Genomic DNA, 20,167 nt, shown 5'->3' with positions numbered 1-20,167 from the left:
TCCTGACATGCATGTCTAGGTCTTGTGTTGTGGCCACCCATCCGTTGACTACTGAACTTTTTTTTGTTGTTTTGAGATGGAGTCTCGCACTGTCACCCATGCTGGAGTTGCAGTGGTGCAATCTCGGCTCACTTCAAGCTCCGCCTCCCAGATTCACGCCATTCTCCTGTCTCAGCCTCCCAAGTAGCTGAGACTACAGGCTCCTGCCACCACACTCAGCTAATTTTTTGTATTTTTCGTAGAGACGGAGTTTCACTGAGTTAGCCAGGATGGTCTCAATCTCCTGACCTCATTATCCACCTACCTCGGCCTCCCAAAGTGCTGGGATTACAGGTGTGAGCCACTGCACCCGCTGACTACTGAACACTTTTTAACTCTTACCCCGACAAACTTTTGAGGGTTCATTTTTTCTGTTGATCAGAGGTGAAGAGTTAACAGATGTGGACTGGGTTTGAATGCTGGGTTTGTAGGCTCTTTTTGAAGGTCTCTCTCTTGCAGGTGGTCCTGACAATCAAGTCCACTTTGAAGGGTACCAGGTGTCCAATCAGTGTATGGCGCTCGTCCGTGATGAGTGTTTGCTACCATGCAAGGACGCCCCGGAGCTTGGCTACGCCAAGGAGTCTAGCAGTGAGCAGTACGTGCCTGATGTGTTTTATAAGGTAAAAGTATGGTAAGAAAAAGAATTCTGTATAAAAAGAAAATTCTGTACAAAATAATAATAATAATAATGGTGTCAGCCTGTCTTGAACCTTTCTAATTTGGGTGCATTCTGTCTATAGCAGCCATTCGTCAGCTGTGGTTGAACCCTCCTTGTCACTAAAGGCTTCTGTCACGTTTCTGGGGCTGGATATTAGCTACTCATGCTTCAATGGCATTAGGGCTTCTCACCAGAAGTGGAGCTACGTGCACTAGGTTTGAGATCAGTAAGACCAAATCCGACCATTGCAACACAGACAGTCTCAGTTTCTTTTTTTTTTTTTTTTTTTTTTTGAGACGGAGTCTTGCTGTGTCACCCAGGCTGGAGTGCAATGGCCAGATCTCGGCTCACTGCAAGCTCCGCCTCCCGGGTTCACGCCATTCTCCTGCCTCAGCCTCCCGAGTAGCTGGGACTACAGGCATCCGCCACCTCGCCCGGCTAGTTTTTTTTTTTGTATTTTTTATTAGAGACGGGGTTTCACCGTGTTAGCCAGGATGGTCTCGATCTCCTGACCTCGTGATCCGCCCGTCTCGGCCTCCCAAAGTGCTGGGATTACAGGCTTGAGCCACCGCGCCCGGCCGACAGTCTCAGTTTCTAAAGGAGAAGATGGGGCCTGGGCATGGTGGCTCATGCCTGTAATCCCAGCATTTTGGGAGGCCAAGGCAGGAGGATCGCTTGAGCCCAGGACCTCAAGACCAGCCTGGGCAACATAGCGAGACCCTGTTTCTACAAAAAATAGATGTGGTGGCATGAACTGTTGTCCCAGCTACTTAGGAGGCTGAGGTAGGAGGATCACCTGAGTCTGCGGAGGTCAAGGCTGCCCTTAGCCATGATCGTGCCACTGCATTACATGTAGGCCTGGGTGACAGAGTGAGACCCTGTCTCAAGGATGGGGGTGGAGATGAGAAGACAGTGGGAGATGGTTAGGGACCTTTTTTTAGAGTCCTGTCAGTTGCAGCTATTCAACGTTTTTTCTTTTTGGCGGTTCCTGCTCCTTTGGGAGCTCCAGTCGCACATATATTTGACTGCCTGGAGTTTTCCCACAGTTTATTGATACTCTCTTCATTTTGTTTCAGTCTTTTTCAGTGTTTCATTTTGGATAGTTTCTATTATGTCTTAACATTCATTGATCTTGACTTCTACAGTGTCTGATCTGCAGTTAGTCTCATCCAGCATATTGTTAATCTCAGACGTTGTAGTTTTCATTCTAGAAGTTTAAGTTGTTAATTGCTTCCCATGTTTCTACTTAACTCTTTGAACATAGAAGATACAGTTATATTAACTTTTTTCTTTCTTTCTTTTTTCCTTTTTTTTTTTTTTTTTTTTTAGACAGGATCTCACTATGTTGGCCAGGTTATCTTGAACTCCTGGCCTCCAGCAGTCCTCCCGCCTCAGCCTCCCAAAGTGTTGGGGTTACAGGCATGAGCCACTGCGCCCGGCCCGTATTAACTTTTAATGTTCTTATATACTAACTTATGTCACCTGCTATTTCTGCGTCAGTTTTAATTGATGTTTTTTCTAATCATGGGTTAGCGTATGTAGGTCTACAGCTGCAGTGTTTTCTGTGGACCATCTGTCTGTCCGTCCTTGTTACTGGGTGCTGAGTGTGTGTGGTGTGGTGCGCGTTGTGTGTCACGAGCCAGAGACTCCAGCAGGGTGTCTTCTAGAGAGGGCTTTCCCTTCCTCCATGGGAAGCGTGGTGGTGGTGAGCTGTCCATCTCCATCCAGGCGGCAAGTGGCAGGTCAGAGCTGACTTGCATTTTGATGAGTTGATCCTACTGTTTTTCTACAGTGTAGCCCCTTAGGGGTGCCATCTGAGAGCCTGGTAGTGCTCTTTGTGAGGTGACAGTCTTCCTTAAATCTTTGTCTCACTGGCCCCGAAAGGCTGGGAGATACAGTCTGTCCAGAAGTTTCTCGTGTTTCTCATGCCTCACACACTTAATCATGTAGGTATCCCATGTACCTTAAAACTTTTACAAGCATTTTTTTTTTTTTTTTTTTTTTTTTTGAGACAGTCTTGCTCTGTTACCCAGGCTGGAGTGCAGTGGCGTGATCTCAGCGCACTGCAGCCTCCGCCCTCGGAGTTCAAGCAATTCTTGTGCCTCAGCCTCCTGAATAGTTGGGACTACAGACATGTGCCACCAGACCCAGCTAATTTTTTGTATTTTTTGTAGAGACAGTGTTTTACCGTGTTAGCCAGGCCGGTCTTGGAACTCCTGGCCTTAAGCAATTTGCCCACCTGGGCCACCCAAAGTGCTGGGATTACAGGTGTGAGGCCACCCACAGTGCTGGGATTATACCACACCCAGCTGCAAACATCTTGAGGGGGGAGAATGGCTACATGTTTGAAATTCCTGTGTCTCTAGGGTCTCTGCCTGACTCTTGTCTCCCAGCACTCACTTCCTGCAGGAGGAGGGAGGGGGCTTTCTGTCTCAGTGCCACAGTCCCCTTTGCTGGGGGTCTTCTTATCTGGTTTGGATTCAGGCCCCTGCCTCCTCTTCCTCCCTCCTACCCAGTTGGGCAGGCTGGTCTCGAGCTCCTGATCTCAAGTGATCTGCCTGCCTCAGCCTCCCAGAGTGCTGGGATTACATGCATGAGACACTGTGCCTGACCTATATCTTTCTTTTGAAATAGCATCTCGCTCTGTCACCCAGGCTGGAGTACAGGCTGGCGTGATCTCAGCTCATTGCAACTTCTGCCTCCTGGGCTCATGTGATCCTTCTGCCTCAGCCTCCCATGTAGCTGGACTACAGGCACACACTACCATGCCCACCGAACTCTTTTGTATTTTTAGTAGAATCAGGGTTTCACCATGTTGCCCAGGCTGGTCTTGAACTCCTGGGCTCAAGCAATCTGCCTGCCTTGGCCTCCCACAGTGCTGGGATTACAGATGCTGGGTTTACAGATGTGAGCCACTGCACCCGGCCTCTGATTTCTTTCTTTCTTTTTTTTTTTTTTTTTTTTCCCTGAAACGGAGTGTTCCTCTGTCTCCCAGGCTGGAGTGCAGTGACCTGATCTCAGCTCACTGCAACCTCTGCCACCTGGGTTCAGCGATTCTTCTGCCTCAGCCTCCCGAGTAGCTGGGATTACAGATGTGCACCACCACGCCTGGCTAATTTTTATATTTTTAGTAGAGATTGGGTTTCACCATCTTGGCCAGGATGGTCTCGAACTCCTGACCTCATGATCCGCCTACTTTGGCCTCCCAAAGTGCTGGGATTACAGGCGTGAGCCACCTCACCCGTCCTTGATTTCTTTCTTAACGTTGTGGATAATCAGCTATATGAGCACGGTTTTGGGAATAAAAACAAACTTGTTTCCCTGTTAATCTTTGATGCTTCTCTGTTGTCAGTCGTCTCCCTGAATCATGGAGAATCATGGATGTTTCTGGACTCTCTTCTATTCCATTGGCCAATTTTCCTAAACCAGAACTAATACTATATTCTTGTTTTTTTTTTTTTTTGTTTTTTTTTTTTTTGTTTTTTTTGAAACAGAGTCCCTCTCTCTCTCGCCCAGGCTGGAGTGTAATGGCGCAATCTTGGCTCACTGCAGCCTCTGCCTTCTGGGTTCAAGCAATTCTCCTGCCTCAGTCTCCCGAGTAGCTGGGACTGGGACTACAGGCCCACGCCCCCACGCCTGGCTAATTTTTTGTATTTTAGTAGAAACCGAGTTTCACCATGTTGCCCAGGCTAGTTTCGAACTCCTGAGCTCAGCAGGTAATCCGCCCGCCTCGGCCTCCCAAAGTGGTAGAATTACAGGCGTGAGCCACCGTGCCCGGCCTCATTCCCATGTTCTTTAACGTCTCTTAGAAAGGTTTTCAATTTTCTCTGTGGAGGTCTTACCTATCATTTATTAGATTATTCCTAGGTACTTTAATTTATTTTTAACCTATTACAAAATAGCACTGTCTTAAAATTATATTTTTAAACTGTTGCTGTTCGAAACCGGTAAATTTTTGTATCCAGCAACTGCTATCTGTTCCTCAATATTGTTATTTGTAAGTTTAGTCTTTCGCATTTCCTACACGTATTATCCTTTCCATCATCAGCCTTTCTCATTCTCTGGGCTTATCCCGATTTTGCCTGGGATCTCCCACACAGCACTGATGGCAGTGAAAGTCTCTGGCACCTTTGTCTTGCTTTTAATCGTAAAGCAAGTGCTTGTAGGATTTTATCATCAACTGTGAGTTTTCTGTAGGATTATTTTTAAATACCCTTTTCGGGTTGGAAATTTGCTTTTTTATTTCCATGTGTTATTATAAGTTTCTTGCACTTAGGAATGGAGCTCCCTTTTGTCATGAAATATGTGACATTTCCTTAATCATTCTGTTGTTTTCATAGAGGGCTTATCTGCCCGCTGTTAGTGAGAATAGGCTAGAAATACGTCCCAAAATTGTTTATAGCCCTGTAGGATTTGAGACAGATTTCTCATGTTTCAGGAAAATACCAGTTGGAGCAAAGAGAACTGTAAAAGCCAACATTAAAGTCATCCTTTTAGTCTTCCCATGGACTTTGAGGTTGAAGGTAAAATATGTCTTGTAAACAAAACTTGCACCAATATTTGTCTAAGGCTGTTGTTCATCATATTGTTGTCTCTGGCAATAAAAATTGGAAACAATTGAACAGCCCCATCCCAAGGGGATATTAAGTTACAGCTGGACTCTGGGATAGCATGTGGTTACTAAAGGTATGCGTTTACAAATCATTGAAAGATAAGGGATAAAACTTAGAAAGTAAAATTAAAAGTGCATCTGTACCTACAGTATAATACCAATTTTTTTTGTTGTTTTTTGAAGACACATATAGGCATTTGCACATGTATGTGGGCATACATTTACATGCACTCACACACGGGGTGGGAGCAGAAGCTTCCTGACTGTCCCTCAGGAGGGAGAAGAATCTGCAGCTTTGCCCTGTCCCGTATGCAGCCAGTAAGAGAATGAGGAAGAGCTTTGTGGACAGATGAGGGGAGCTGTGCAGATACTGACCTTGGAGGAAGTGATTTGAAGGCACATCTGTGTCATCATTCACGTGTAGTTTTTTTTAGAAAGCATGGGTGTAAACATAGTCCTGTGAGGACCAGGAGCTTCCCAAGGGACTAGGGCCAGCCAGCCACACTTGTCTATGGGGCAGTCAGGGGCAGGAAGTGGGGCTTTTCTCTTTCACCTTTCTTGTGAAAGGGAACGCTTGTCCCTTGCAGAGAAACATGAAGAAAACATATTTAATGATAACTACTCTTTGCATCTGGTAGAGTTGTTTCCTTTTCTGTTCTTTTAACTTCAAAGACTTGTAATTATGGAGAATAAATGAGTGCATTTATTGACTACATGGGCAGATCAGAATGTATTTAATTGGTGTTGTGTTGATGGCCTTGGGTTCTTCCTGGTTATTACAGAAAGTGCCACATTTAACACCCTCATACATCCTCATGTGACATCTTTCTTTTTTTTTTCTTGAGACGGAGTCTCGCTCTGTCACCCAGGCTGGAGTGCAGTGACCTGATCTCGGCTCACTGCAAGCTCCACCTCCGGGGTTCACGCCATTCGCCTGCCTCAGTCTCCCAAGTAGCTGGGACTACAGGCACCCGCCACCACTTCTGGCTAATTTTTTGTATTTTTAGTAGAGACGGGGTTTCACCGTGTTAGCCAGGATGGTCTCGATCTCCTGACCTTGTGATCTGCCCGCCTCAGCCTCCCAAAGTGCTGGGATCACAGGCGTGAGCCACCGCGCCCAGCCGTGGCATCTTTGTATATCTTCAAAATAGAACTGCTGGGGAGGAAGGTTTTTTGAGTTTTGATAGATATTTCCAACTCGCTCTCTAAAAAAGTCATACTAATGTCTCTCTTGATAATTAGGAAGAAGAGTTTAAAATAACTTTCCAGCCGTGAATGTACATGGGTGTGTCACGTGCGCGCTGCATCATGAGGCAGTAGCTGCTGGTGCTTTTGCACATGGGTGCTGAGTCATGAGTGCGCAGGTGCAGTGCCGCAGGGAGGAGGCCTAGCCCTGGCGGGGAGGCTCCTTGGGCTTCTGTGTTTCTTCAGATCAGGAGGCTGGCTGTGGCTCATTGGCCATCCGCCTCGAGTCTGCAGCTGTGGAGCCGTATGTGCAGCCCCAGAGCCCAGCTGGTGGGGGTTTTGTTTGGGCAGGCTGGGACCTCCTGCCTATCACACAGTGACAAGACTCATACTCATAGATGGTTGTACAGCCAGGAGGCGCTTGACTGTCTCCTGTTTTTTCCTTTAAAAAGAACACTGATAGACTAGGTGTGGTGGCTTTCACTTGTAATCCCAGCACTTTGGGAGGCCAAGGCGGGAGGATTGCTTGAGCTCAGGATGTCACGGCCAGTCTGTGCAACATAGCAAGACCTCATTTCTGCAAAAAAAGAAAAAAAAAATTAGTCGGGTGCTGTGGCATGAGCCTGTGGTCCCAGCTACTCAGGAGGCTGAGTCAAAAGGATCCCTTTAGCCCAGGAGTTCATGGCTGCAGTGAGCTATGATTGTACCACTGTACTGCAGCCTGGGCAACAGAACAGACTCCTCCAAAAACATGCATACATACATACACACACAGAGCACCGTTAGATGCTTAGGTGTTCAGTTGCTTCCCACTGAAGGTGAAACTCAGGTCCATGCCCCTCATCGTGCATCATGTCTGAAAACCTCCTGGTATGGATCTGACGTGCAGGCATCTCCAGCTTGCCCTTTCATGCCCGTCATGCCACAGCTCGCTTACCTCATGGCCCTCCTGGCTGTGCTGCTGCAGCCTGCGGGACAACCACTGGGCCTCAGCTTAGGCTCCTAGAACCGTAAGTTCCCTGGAAATGTTCCCTGAGTAAGACTTCCGACTGGCTCCGTCTATGCTCTGTGTTTTCTGGTGATTCACTGTGGTGTCTGGGCCCCTCGGTGGGCCCCTCGGGTGTTCTTTGGTACAGAGGAGCCCTCCTCATGATCCCTCTCTGACACCAGGGTGCGGTGGGTCCGCCACGGAAGCATGTCTCTGCTCTCAGCACATCCTAGAGACATTTTGAGATGGTGTGGGACTCCATCCAGGGTATAGCAAAGCTACTAGCTCTGCCCAGAAGGCGTAAGTTATCCGTGCACCTCTGCTTTCAGGAATGTTCTTTCCTGCTGCCCGTGTGATGTGTGAGGATGTGGCAGGCTACGACCCTTCTGCCACAGAGATCACACAGCCTCCAGTCCTTGTATTCCCACTCCTCTGGACATGGGACAGTGACTCCAGTGTCTGGAATCTGACTTGGCTTTGTAGCTGTGCCCTTACCACCTTGCTGGCTGGCAACCCGGGAATATACTGTCTTCCCATGGACTGCCTTCACCGGCTGATTTCTGTAGTCGCCGTCGGGGAGTGAGGAGAGGTGGCCTTGGCTTTCTGGAGGACTGGCTGCTCCTCTCGCTGGAGCCAGTTGTCTTCTCACTGTCTGTACCTGTGCTAAGGGTCTGGTGTCCATGGGCTTATTCTTCTGGGGCAGGGAGAATTGGTTGATTGGGTTTCAGGGAGCCTCTTGAGGACAAGTAACAATTAGGCACTTTGACAAGGGGCTGGCTTCCAGTTCTTTTGTGACATGGTGATTTTATTAACTAACTTTTTTTTTGAGATGGAGTCTGACTCTCTTGCCCAGGCTGGAGTGCGGTGGTGAAATCTCAGCTCACTACAACCTCTGCCTCCCAGGTTCAAGCAATCCTGCCTCAGCCTCCCAAGTAGCTGGCATTGCAGGCACCCACCACCATGCCTGCCTGATTCTTTTGTATTTTTAGTAGCAACGGGGTTTCACCATGTTGGCCAGGCTGGTCTCAAACTCCTGACCTCAGGTCATCTGCCCACCTTGGCCTCCCAAAGTGCTGGGATTAAAGTGTGAGTCACCACTTCCAGCCTTACTCTGTTTTAAAATCTCAATTTTCTTCTCCTTTGGCCACAAGGAAACAGTCTGACGGGCGTGAGCCCAGGGATGGACTGGCCCAGGTCCGCTGGGGATTTTGTACTTCCACACCATGTCGTGTCTCTGCCAGGCCCCCAGCTCTGGCCCTGGGCTTCTGAGCCTCCAACAGGCGCCGGCCCTGCTTGGGCATGGGAGTCTGGCCCTGGGCCTTTTGGAGCTGCGCAGGGTCTTCTCCCTGCTCCTCACCACTGGGGAGCAAAAGCTATTGTGTTTGGGTGGTCAAGCCCTTGGTAGCACTGACCTGATTCACCGTGCAGTGCTCTCCCAGCATCCGTTCTGCAGTGTTCAGAGAACACCTGTAAATTGCCAGGCCCTGGGGTTCACGGAGAATGGAGTAGGGCCCCCTGCACTGGGGACACTGCTGCAGCAGGGGAGGTGGGCCGCTGCTGCAGAACAGGTAGAGAAGCTTGGAGTGCCCTGGAGGGTCAAGTCCTGAGAGGGGAGAGAAGGTGTTGATTGACAGAGCAGCTCTGGGGATGTCTGGAGGAGATTGTTCAGACAAAGGCAGCAGCCTGTTCCCAGCACAGAGAGTGGTAAGTAGGGTGGCCTGCTAGGGTAGAGGTGGGAGGGTCCCCTGGAAGCTGAATCTATGGTTGGAAGTGAGATGGGGGCTCCTGAAAGGTGCTGAAGGGAGATGGCTGTGTCCGGGCTGTGAGACGATCACTCTGGCTGCTGGGCTGAGAGCTGGAAAAGGAGACAAGGGTAGAGAGTAGAGATGGCCGTGCAGTAGTGAGGAGGCTGAGTGTGTGGTGTGATTGAGAGAAGAGGCAGGCAGACTCCAGGGTGTCCAGGCCAGGCTGGAAGGCCAGGGATCTGTTGGTGATGTGCCAGTGCAGGGGCACCACCCAAGGTGAGCGTATTGCTCGGGAGAGGCACATGGCACAGATGGTGTTGGGGTAGTGCTCAAGATCTGGTGAGAGGCCGAGTCGTCCATCCTGAAGGGAATGGTTGAGGAGAACCCCTCCTTGGGGGAAGGAGGTGGAGAGCACCAGGAGGCAGGAGCTGGGGGGCAGAAGCATAGCGCCCTGGAAGGCAGGGGAGAGAGGAGCTCCCTGGTGAGTCGGGAGAGGAGGCTTTGCCTTCAGCAGCTCAGGGATGTTGGGAGCTTTGATGAGCCTGGCTGAGTAGAGGACGAGCGGCTGCCGAGAGTGAGCTCACAGAGGAGGATGGGGGTGAGCTCACCTCAGCAAGCTGCATGATTCTTTCAGGGGGTTTCACTGCAAGGGAAAGAGCAAAGGACAGTCACTAGGGTGGGAAGTGGGATTGAGAAGTTTTCTTGTTTGTGTTTTTATTAACGTAAGGGAAATACTGGCATGGGCATATACTGCTTCCTGGTGTCCAACAAAGGAGCTAATTGGCACACAGAGAGGAAGGGGCATGGTCTGTGTGTCAGGGACAACTTTGGGGCATCTGGAGACAGGTCAGTACAATGAGGATGGGAGGCAGAGGTGGGCGGAGCTGGCAGGAACGATGGGATGCAGGTTTGGGGATCACCTTGCTCACAGGAAGCCATAGGGTCAGCTGAAGCGGGAGGCTGGAGTGGAGACCACCTTTTAGACCAAGAACTTGTGAAGGGGGTGTTGTCCAGGCAGGAGGGAGAGGCTGGCAACAGGAGGGTCTCACATCTAAAGATGCACTTGCATCAGACTGCTCGAATGCTCTTTACTTTTTTTTTTTTTTTTTTTTTGAGACAGAGTCTCGCTCTGTCGCCCAGGCTAGAGTGCAGTGGCGCGATCTCAACTCACTGCAAGCTCCACCTGCTGGGTTCACGCCATTCTCCTGCCTCAGCCTTCCATGTAGCTGGGACTGCAGGTGCCCGCCGCCGCACCCAGCTAATTTTTTGTATTTTTAGTAGAGACCGGGTTTCACCGTGTTAGCCAGGATGGTCTCAATCTCCTGACCTCGTGATCTGCCCGTCTCGGCCTCCCAAAGTGCTGGGATTACAGGCGTGAGCCACCGTGCCCTGCCTCTTTACTTATTTTTGAGATGGAGTCTCGCTGTGTCACCTAGGCTGGTAGAGAGGGGTTTTGCCATGTTGGCCAGGCTGGTCTCAAACTCTTGACCTCAAGTAATCTACCTGCCTTGCCTCCCAAAGTGCTAGAATTACAGGTGTGAGCCACCACACTAAACAGTAATGTATGCAGTCTATGCTGTGTGCACCTGTGGCCCCAGCTACTCAGGAGGCTGAGGCAGGAGGATTGCTTGAGCCCAGGAGTTCGAGGCTGCAGTGAGCTTTGATTGCACCACTATACTCCAGCCTGGGCAACATGTTGAGACCCTGTCTCTAAATAAATAAAGATGGAACATTTTAAATATGAAATGAAATGTATGTTTATTATGAAAAAATTAAATATTGTAGATTGGTAAGAAGAAAATGGACGCCTCTAGCACCCTTTGTGATATGGATAGGCTTTGTGTCTGCACCCAAACCTCATCTTGACTTGTAATCCCCAGGTGTCAAGGAGAGATGAGGTGGAGATGATTGAATCATAGGGGTGGTTCCCCCATCCTGTTCTTGATGATAGTGAGTGCATTCTCACAAGATCTGTTGGATTTATAAGGGGCTCTTCCCGCTTTGCCCGGCACTTCTCCTTGTGAAGGAGACTTCTGCCGCCTTGTGAAGAAGGTGCCTTGCTTCCCCTTCCCCTCCTGCCACGATTGTAAGTTTCCTGAGGCCTCCCCAGCCATGCTGAACTATGAGTCAATTAAACCTCTTATAAATTACCCAGTCTTGGGCAGTTCATTATAGCAGTGAGAAAACGGACCAGTCACACCATTCATCTGCTGAGCGCGTCCCGTGGATCAGGTGTTAGGCCTCGGACCTGGGGCTCCATGGTGAGCAGGTCCCTCCTGGTCCCTCTTCTTGCAGACTCTGTGGAGGTGTCTTGTTGGGAAACAGGGCCCGCCGAGGTGGCCATTCACAGCACTGAGACTGGAGTGTGTGAGAGGAAGCCAGGTGGAGTAGAATCTGCTGAAGCCATGTACCTGGAGAGCACAGGATGCGCCTGGGGGGCCAGTCTAGCTGGAGTGACCTGTGGTGGACAGTGGGAGGCCATGGAAAGAGATACGGAAAGTGGGTTCTGGAATGTTCCTACTGGAGGTGTCAGGAGGGGTAGTCTGGAGGCGGGAAGCTTTTGAACAGTCCAGGCATTGGATGCCAGTAGCCTGAGTCAGGAGAAGGCAGCAAGGTTAGAGGAGTGAGTGGGGCTGAAATCCAGGTAGGAGAGGCAGTGGACAGGTGCTGACAGCCGGATGGGGTGGGCAGGGGAGGTCCCCACTGTAGAAGACCCATCCTGCGCTGCAGTGGGGGGAACGGGTTGGGGTTGGGGAGCCCAGTGAGAAGCTGGTGATGTTGGTAATCCAGGCCACATGTCAATTCCCTGTGGCCTTGGGGATGAGGACGGTGTGTTGGGACTGAGAGCTTCGGAGGCCTGGCAGGCATGCAGAGAGGAGCACAGTCTCAAGCCAAGTTCCTGGTTTGGGGGAGTAGGGTTGCCACTGGTGCCAGAGTAGAGCCATGGGTCTGTGGGAGAGGATGGTGAGTCCAGGTGCCAACATGCGGAGTTTGAAGATGTAGCAGGACAGACATTTGCCAGGACTCAGGTCTGGAAGCTCAGGCAAGAGATACAGCCAATAATGTCCTTTTCAGACTATCTGCGGAGAAAGCCTAAATTAACCCAGAAGTAGACGAGCCAAGCCGTGGTTCAGAGGGAGAAAAGAAGAGGGCGTTGGCCGGGCGCGGTGGCTCACGCCTGTAATCCCAGCACTTTGGGAGGCCGAGGCGGGTGGATCAGGAGGTCAGGAGATCGAGACCACCCTGGCTAACACGGTGAAACCCCGTCTCTACTAAAAATACAAAAAATTAGCCGGGCGTGGTGGTGGGCGCCTGTAGTCCCAGCTACTCGGGAGGCTGAGGCAGGAGAATGGCGTGAATCCGGGAGACGGAGCTTGCAGTGAGCCGAGATCGCACCACTGCACTCCAGCCTGGGCGACATAGTGAGACTCTGTCTCAAAAAAAAAAAAAAAAGAAGGCTGGGCGCGGTGGCTCAAGCCTGTAATCCCAGCACTTTGGGAGGCCGAGACGGGCGGATCACGAGGTCAGGAGATCGAGACCATCCTGGCTAACCCAGTGAAACCCCGTCTCTACTAAAAAATACAAAAAACTAGCCGGGCGAGGTGGCGGGCGCCTGTAGTCCCAGCTACTCGGGAGGCTGAGGCAGGAGAATGGCGTAAACCCGGGAGGCGGAGCTTGCAGTGAGCTGAGATCCGGCCACTGCACTCCAGCCTGGGCGACAGAGCGAGACTCCGTCTCAAAAAAAAAAAAAAAAAGAAGAGGGCGTTGAGCTAACCTGGAGTAGATGAGCCAAGCTGTGGTTCAGTGGGAGAAAAGAAGAGGGTGTTGAGCAACTCCAAGGATTGCTGCTCTAAAGAGGTCAAGGAGAAGGGTCTGGGAGAGGTGGGAGGGTGTTGTCCTGGTGCCAAGGGACAGTGCTGGGGTCCCCCACCTGGAGAGCTGTGCGGACAGGCAGTCTGGCGAGGACCACACAGTGCTGGGGTGGGGCAGGTCAGAGTGCCGTGGGGGGGCAGGTCAGAGTGCCGTGGGGGGGCAGGTCAGAGTGCCGTGGGGGGTCGAGGGGGCATAGAAGCAGCAAGAAGGACAGCGTTCCTTCAAGGAGCTGGCTGTGGAGGGGCCAGAGGGCATCTCGGAGGAAGCCACTGCCCCTTGCTGTGGCCAGGCATTGCTTACTCAGCAGGCCATGGGGCTTGTTAGCATCTGGTGCTGTGAACAGCACTTGGTGGACCCTGTAACTCATTCTTAGTGCATGCTTTAAATTGCTTGGGATGAATTCCCAGAACTAGGATTTTGTTGCCGAAGCTTACTGTGTACTCGAAGGGTCTGTGTGTCCTCCCACATTTCCTCTGGGAAGGTGTCAGGGTGGACACTTGTGGGTGGTGCTGCAGACCAGCCTGGCCCTCGTGCCTGCGACGCTGGCGAGAACCAAGCAGGCCCAGGACCCCTCTCTCTGTGTTGCTTTGGCCACAGGGAGTCTCCTGTGTTTACTGACTGTTTTCTTTGTGAGTCGCCTCTTTGTGTGCTTAGGTATTTATAAGGTGATTCATCATTTTTGGCATTCATTCGTGAGGTCTTTGTATATTAACCCTTTGTCATATGTTGCAAACCAGGATTTTTTTTGTTTTGTTTTGTTTTGTTTTTTGAGACGGGGTGTCGCTCTGTCGCCCAGGCTGGAGTGCAGTGGCCAGATCTCCGCTCACTGCAAGCTCCTCCTCCTGGGTTTACACCATTCTCCTGCCTCAGCCTCCCAAGTAGCTGGGACTACAGCCGCCTGCCACCTCGCCCAGCTAGTTTTTTGTATTTTTTAGTAGAGACGGGATTTCACCGTGTTAGCCAGGATGGTCTCGATCTCCTGACCTCGTGATCTGCCCGTCTCAGCCTCCCAAAGGGCTTGAGCCACCGCGCCTGGCCAACAAACCAGGTTTTCATTCTTTGTCTTTTATACAAAGAAGCTGAAGTATTTTCTGATTTCAAAGATACCTTAACTCTTTTTCTTGTAATTTCTGCCTTGTCGTCGAACTTTGGAAGTACAACTATCCCTCAGTTGACACAGAGGATCGGTTCCAGGACCTCCATATACACCTGAGTCCATTTGTACTCACGCCCCAAAGTGGGCCCTTCCAGGCTGCTTGTGTGTGAAGCTGGATCTCTGCATACAGGAGTTGCCAGCCCTTGAATGCTGTGTTTTCAATCTGTGTTCGGTTGAAAAAAGTCTGCCTATAGGTGGACCTGCTCAGTTCAAACCTGTGTTGTGCAACGGCCAACTGTAATTCTTTTTTTTTTTTTTTTTTGAGAGGGAGTCTCGCTCTGTCGCCCAGGCTGGAGTGCAATGGCGTGATCTCCGCTCACTGCAAGCTCCACCTCCAGGGTTCATGCCATTCTCCTGCCTCAGCCTCCCGAGTAACTGGGACTACAGGCGCCCGCCACCATGCCCGGCTAATTTTTTTGTAGTTTTAGTAGAGACGGGGTTTCACTGTGTTAGCCAGGATGGTCTTAATCTCCTGACATTGTGATCCGCCCGTCTCAGCCTCCCAAAATGCTGAGATTACAGGTGTGAGCCACCACACCCATCCCCAGCCAACTGTAATTCTTTACCCCAGAACTATGCATCTGCCTACATACTCTTTCCGTGCTTTTAGGATTTATTTTTACTTTGAGATCCTTAATCCATTTATGCATGATATTGGTAGAGGTAGGAATCTAGCTTTGTGCTTCTCCAGATGTTCGCCTGGTTGACCTAGTCCCACTGTTTGTTGTAAACCAAGGTATCTGTGTCTCCTTGTGTCTTACTTCTGGGCATCGTCTTCTACCACTTACCTGCAATGTACTCCTTGTTGTTACCAAACCGCTCTGTTCGCTATAGCCCCGTAACCCACTTTTGTATTTGTTGGGACAAGACCCAGCAGCACACAGCTTTTTAAAATAAGCGTTTTCACCCATAGGAGACTGTGTTTGCTTCCAGCATTTTTCAGGACAGTTTATCAATTAAGAAACTGCCAAGAGAAGAGATGCTGAATCACTTCTTATAGTATATTCCCAGTCTAAGAGAAAATTTTGCATCTTCCCTTGCAGTGGAGGTGGAGAGAGTCTTACTCAGTGTGAGACCACTGTTGGGGTCCGAGCCTCAACTTCAAGGTTCCCCAAAGGCAGGAGGGAGGTCTGCGTGTGCCCTGGCCCTGCAGCACCAGCACTGACTTGGGAGGTGGGGAGCCTGTGCACATGGTGTGGGGGGCCAGTATCTACACAGCTGTCCAACTGTCCTCGCCAATCGCTTTAGGAGGTTCATTCATCTTTGTAACCCTTCCTGTCTTGCTGTGTGTCAGGGATAGCAGTAGTGCCTGTGACTGGTGTGGTTGTGAGAACCAAGTAGCTCTGTGCACACAGCTGGCCCGAGAAATACCAGCTGCCGGTTCTGTGTGCAGCTGACAGGTGCTGTGTTGTTGCACATGGACTGGACTGTTTTCTAAGCAGTGGTGCTTTTAAGAAACCGAGTGTCAGCCAGGCGTGGTGGCTCACGCCTGTAATCCCAGCACTTTGGGAGGCCGAGGCAGGTGGATCATGAAGTCAGGAGATCGAGACCATCCTAGCTAACACGGTGAAACCTCGTCTCTACTAAAAATACAAAAAATTGCAGGGCGTGGTGGCTGAGGCACAAGAATCACTTGAACCCTGGAGGCAGAGGTTGCAGTGAGCCGAGATCGCACTACTGCACTCCAGCCTGGGTGACAGAACAAGACTTTCTCAAACCAAACACACACACACACACACACACAAAAGCATGTGGGCTTTGTGCCAGGACAACAGTGAATTCCATTGATTGAATGGCATCAACCCTGCTTTAGAAAAGGTAAATGAGGCCGGGCGCGGTGGCTCAAGCCTGTAATCCCAGCACTTTGGGAGGCCGAGACAGGCGGATCACGAGGTCAGGAGACCGAGACCATCCTGGCTAACACGGTGAAACCCCGTCTCTACTAAAAAATACAAAAAAAAACTAGCCGGGCGAGGTGGCGGGCGCCTGTAGTCGCAGCTACTCGGGAGGCTGAGGCAGGAGAATGGCGTGAACCCGGGAAGCGGAGCTTGCAGTGAGCCGAGATCCGGCCACTGCACTCCAGCCTGGGCGACAGAGCGAGACTCCGTCTCAAAAAAAAAAAAAAAGAAAAGGTAAATGAAATCCTGAATGTGTTGCTTTTCTAAGAACTGGCAAGAAGAGGCACAAATGATAGCAGGATCTGAGCCGCCACAGGATATCTCAGAAAAACAAAGCTTTCAGACACTCGTTTTCTTTTTTCTTTTCTTTTTTTTTTTTTTTTTGAGACAGTCTCGCTCTGTGGCCCAGGCTGGAGTGCAGTGCCGCAATCTCAGCTCACTGCAAGCTCCACCTCCCGGGTTCACGCCATTCTCCTGCCTCAGCTTCCTGAGTAGCTGGGATTATAGGAGTGCGCCACCACACCGAGCTCGTTTTTGTGTTTTTGGTAGAGACGGAGTTTCGCCATGTTGTCCAGTCTCGTCTCAAACTCCTGACCTCAAGCCATCCGCCCACCTGGGCCTCTGAAAGCCCTGGGATTACAGGCATGAGCCATCGTACCCCGGGCATCCCCAATGCTTTTGAGCTAACAAAGACATCGATTCCTGGATTTCTCTTGGTGTCAAGACCTTGGCGCTAGTACTTCCAGAAGTGGCCTCTGGCGGGTGGTGAGGCGTTGGGGCCACAACCTCTGACCTCCTGGTGCCTCACTCCAGGTGGAGATAAAGCTGCTGACACTTTGACGGCTGCCAAACTTAGAATTAAGACATCCTCCTCCCAGCACATTCCAACTGACATTTGCTGAGGCCCATAAAAAGTAATTGCCTTTTAAAATGGTGTGTAGGCCTAGGGATTGGCTGGTGAAAACATCTGAGTGAAGGCTTGGGGGAGAGGTAGAAGTTACCTGTTTCCCCAGGGAGGAAAGGGGGATACAACACCTTTATTTTCTTGGGGACTGGAAAAGGTACAGTTGGATAGTTAAGTTTGAAAGAGAATAGCATGACACAAAAAAGAGAGAGGGACATTTAACAAGAAAAATCCCTAGAGGGGGAGATTAAAGTGAACAGGTGCTGGAAAAATGTTTCTGCATATTAGAGCTTAATTAGATTTGAAGATGAATTCCAGATGGGCTAATTATGTGTGAGTTGTTGCAGGTTATTTCTTGTAGGGGCAAGCGTGTATTTTTGGAAATGGTGATTTAGTTTGATTGGATTTGATTTTTGCCTCCTACCAAATCTCCATTGAAAAACCACCTCTTTTGAGGCCCCAGGACTCAAGCAGTAGTCCCCGTGTCTTTAGTGTCCCCATCACAGCCAGCAGAGCCCGGAATGTGGAAGCTGTCCTTACCGTGGCAGCCACTCGTCACGTGGAAGGAGGACACACGACCCTCACCCACGTCAGTGGAAAGTCATTTCAGTGTCCAAGGAAGGCAAACAGAGCAGAACTGTGTATTTGCAGGAACGTAGCCTCTGATGGGGCGGGGAGCAATACGTGAAATGGAAATAGAGTACAGGTTCGTTCTCCTGCCCTCCTGGAAAGATTGGTTGGATATATTTGGACCATTTTTCTCTGGGAGGGTAGAGGCAAGTTCTTGTTGGCCGCTCTCTAGCTGTGAGTAGAGAAAAGGTGTGAGGGTATGGAGACTGAGATACATTTCAGGCCAGACATTGAATTTAAAAAATTTTTATTATTTTTTAAGACTAGTCAAATACAGTAGTGAGAAAGGGGGAGAGAGTAGAACAAGGAGTTGGATATGTCACTGACTGTGAACAATCAACTGAGATAACTCATCACCTTCAGACCAGCCAGAAACCTAATTTTCTAGCAAGGAGCAGGGCCAAGGGCCACATGGGGCCTGGGGCTTCTCATTAGGATAATGGACTTGGTTTGACTTGGGAACAGTTTGTGATGAGTGTCTCAGAAGACAGCAGGGCTCCCTGACGTCCCCAGGAAGGTGTGGTTGTGCTAGGGGTGGCCTCCCGTCAACCCTGCACACCTCAGGGAGATTTGCTTGGCAATCATTTCGGGTCTGAGAGCTCCAATAAACGTAAACTTTTATGTAAGGCCCTATAATTGGAAATTATGGATGTATAATTTACGTATGACTTAATGAATGATTTATATAATGTTAAGTGATGATTTAGATAGAAAATATGACCCCCTCTTGCAGAATCTTTAATGAAAAGCTTTGGTTCTTATGAATTTATGTCTGGAGCTCTGTTTGAACTCAGCATGTTTGACATAAATCAGATCTAATTGTCATTTTATGATTAATGAACATATGCTGGCCGTTTTTCCCCATAATTAAACTTTATGTTCCGTGCATCTGACAAAGCAAAACAAGTTGAGACTTTGACAGATCGGTGTGGGGCTCCCGTGTCTTTGTGTGTGTGTGCGCTCATTTGTGCATGCCTTTACTCTGTTCATGTCCAAGTACTCGGTTTCTGGAAAGTCGGGTTTTCAGAGGTGTGAGCGAGATTCTAAGAGTTAGCATTCAGACTGTGAGGCTTCATGTGCTTTTGGAGGATGGACAGGGCACGGGTCCAGCCTGAGGGGAACACGGACCCTTCTGCCTGTCGCAGATCGCACCTGAGTGCCAGGCCAAGCACCGTGGGTGGAGGGGGAGGCATTTGATGTGCTCTCCCGGTGGGGAGTCCTAGTGCCCGAGAGCTTGACCGCTTTCTCAGGCTGTGGTTATAATAAGGAGCCCCAAGAAATGGTGGAAGGTGGTTTCACTGCAAAAATACGCATGTTTTCCTTTGTGCTATCCATACACTTCAATAAGATTTGTAGTAATTTAAAAAGTGAAGGCCGGGCGCGGTGACTCAGACCTGTAATCCCAGCACTTTGGGAGGCTGAGGCGGGCAGATCACGAGTTCAGGAGATTGAGACCATCCTGGCAAACACGGTGAAACCCCGTCTCTACTAAAAAATACAAAAAAAATTAGCCGGGTGTGGTGGCAGGCGCCTGTAGTCCCAGCTACTTGGGAGTCTGAGGCAGGAGAATGGTGTGAACCTGGGAGGCAGAGCTTGCAGTGAGTGGAGATTGCGCCACTGCACTCCAGCCTGGGAGACGGAGCAAGACTCTGTCTCAAAAAATAAATAAATAAAAATAAAGGGTGAGACAAACATGCGAAAGGAAAATCATCACCACTGATCGCCTTTGCTCACTGCTGTTCCCCTCTGACTATTGCAGGACGTAGACAAGTTTGGCAACGAGATCACCCAGCTGGCCCGGCCCTTACCTGTGGAGTATCTCATCATAGATGTAAGTGCCCCCCATGCACAGCCTGGGCAGACAGACCCATCAGGCGCCTTGGAGGTGGGACTGCTGGGTGGTGGCTGCTCAAGGGAGGAGGCTGCAATTTAAGGCACCCTCTGCCTTGTGCTGTGCCCACCCCATAACAGGCACCCAGGAGTGGTTGTAGAGTCACTGAGCGTGCGGTGTTGCTGTAGAGTCACTGAGCGTGCGGTGTTGCTGAAGTGCTCACAGCTTTAATGGCTTTTTGTTGTAGTTTCAGGTTTTTATTTCCTTGACATCAGCCTAGGGGTTAACTGTCCCCATACTAAAGTACAAAGGACCACCGACCCCAGGCTAGGGAGCCTCTGGAAGGCAGCGAACCGCCAATGCTTGGGTCTCCAGTCACCGGAGCATCAAGCAGTCTTGTCCAGATGTGCCGTGCTTGGTGTGTGGCTGTCAGCTGTCCTGCACGTGCAGGTGCTGCCCTGGCCCCAGCACAGCTGCCACAGCCCACAGTGCGTCCGGGCCACTTCGTCCAGAGTGGGCCCCAGGGGACGCACCTGTGACTCAGTGTTCTTGAGTGAGGGATCAGCGTGGTTTACTGGGTGGAATTCCAGGAGCCACAAATGCCCCTGGCTCTTCCACATCTTCCCAGTGTCTCAGCTCCTCTCTGGA

At 50.3% G+C, this 20,167-nt stretch overlaps 1 protein-coding gene and 1 long non-coding RNA gene across 8 annotated transcripts in view; one reads left to right on the top strand and one right to left on the bottom strand.

Moving 5' to 3' along the window:
- NPLOC4 (NPL4 homolog, ubiquitin recognition factor) overlaps positions 1 to 20,167 on the top strand; it is an 86,832-nt gene that overhangs the window by 51,863 nt on the left and 14,802 nt on the right. For 6 of the 7 annotated variants that reach the window (XM_028836929.2, XM_015120587.3, XM_077973281.1 and 3 more), the window contains 2 exons: positions 499 to 659; positions 19,448 to 19,519. In XM_028836929.2, coding sequence (XP_028692762.1) covers positions 499 to 659; positions 19,448 to 19,519 — 233 coding nt within the window. Of the gene's footprint in view, positions 1 to 483; positions 660 to 19,447; positions 19,520 to 20,167 lie in introns of all 7 variants that reach the window. The other variant, XM_077973280.1, reaches the window with a different exon arrangement.
- Positions 2,679 to 7,094, bottom strand: LOC144336077 (uncharacterized). Its single transcript, XR_013407500.1, has 3 exons — positions 4,332 to 7,094; positions 3,534 to 3,805; positions 2,679 to 3,399 (listed from the first exon to the last, which is right to left on the bottom strand). It is a non-coding gene; the product is annotated as an uncharacterized LOC144336077 (long non-coding RNA).

This window comes from Macaca mulatta, chromosome 16 (assembly GCF_049350105.2).
Source record: "Macaca mulatta isolate MMU2019108-1 chromosome 16, T2T-MMU8v2.0, whole genome shotgun sequence".
NCBI lineage: Eukaryota > Metazoa > Chordata > Mammalia > Primates > Cercopithecidae > Macaca > Macaca mulatta.
The sequence above is the reverse complement of the archived record's forward strand: the minus strand, read 5'-3'. Positions and strand labels throughout refer to the sequence as shown.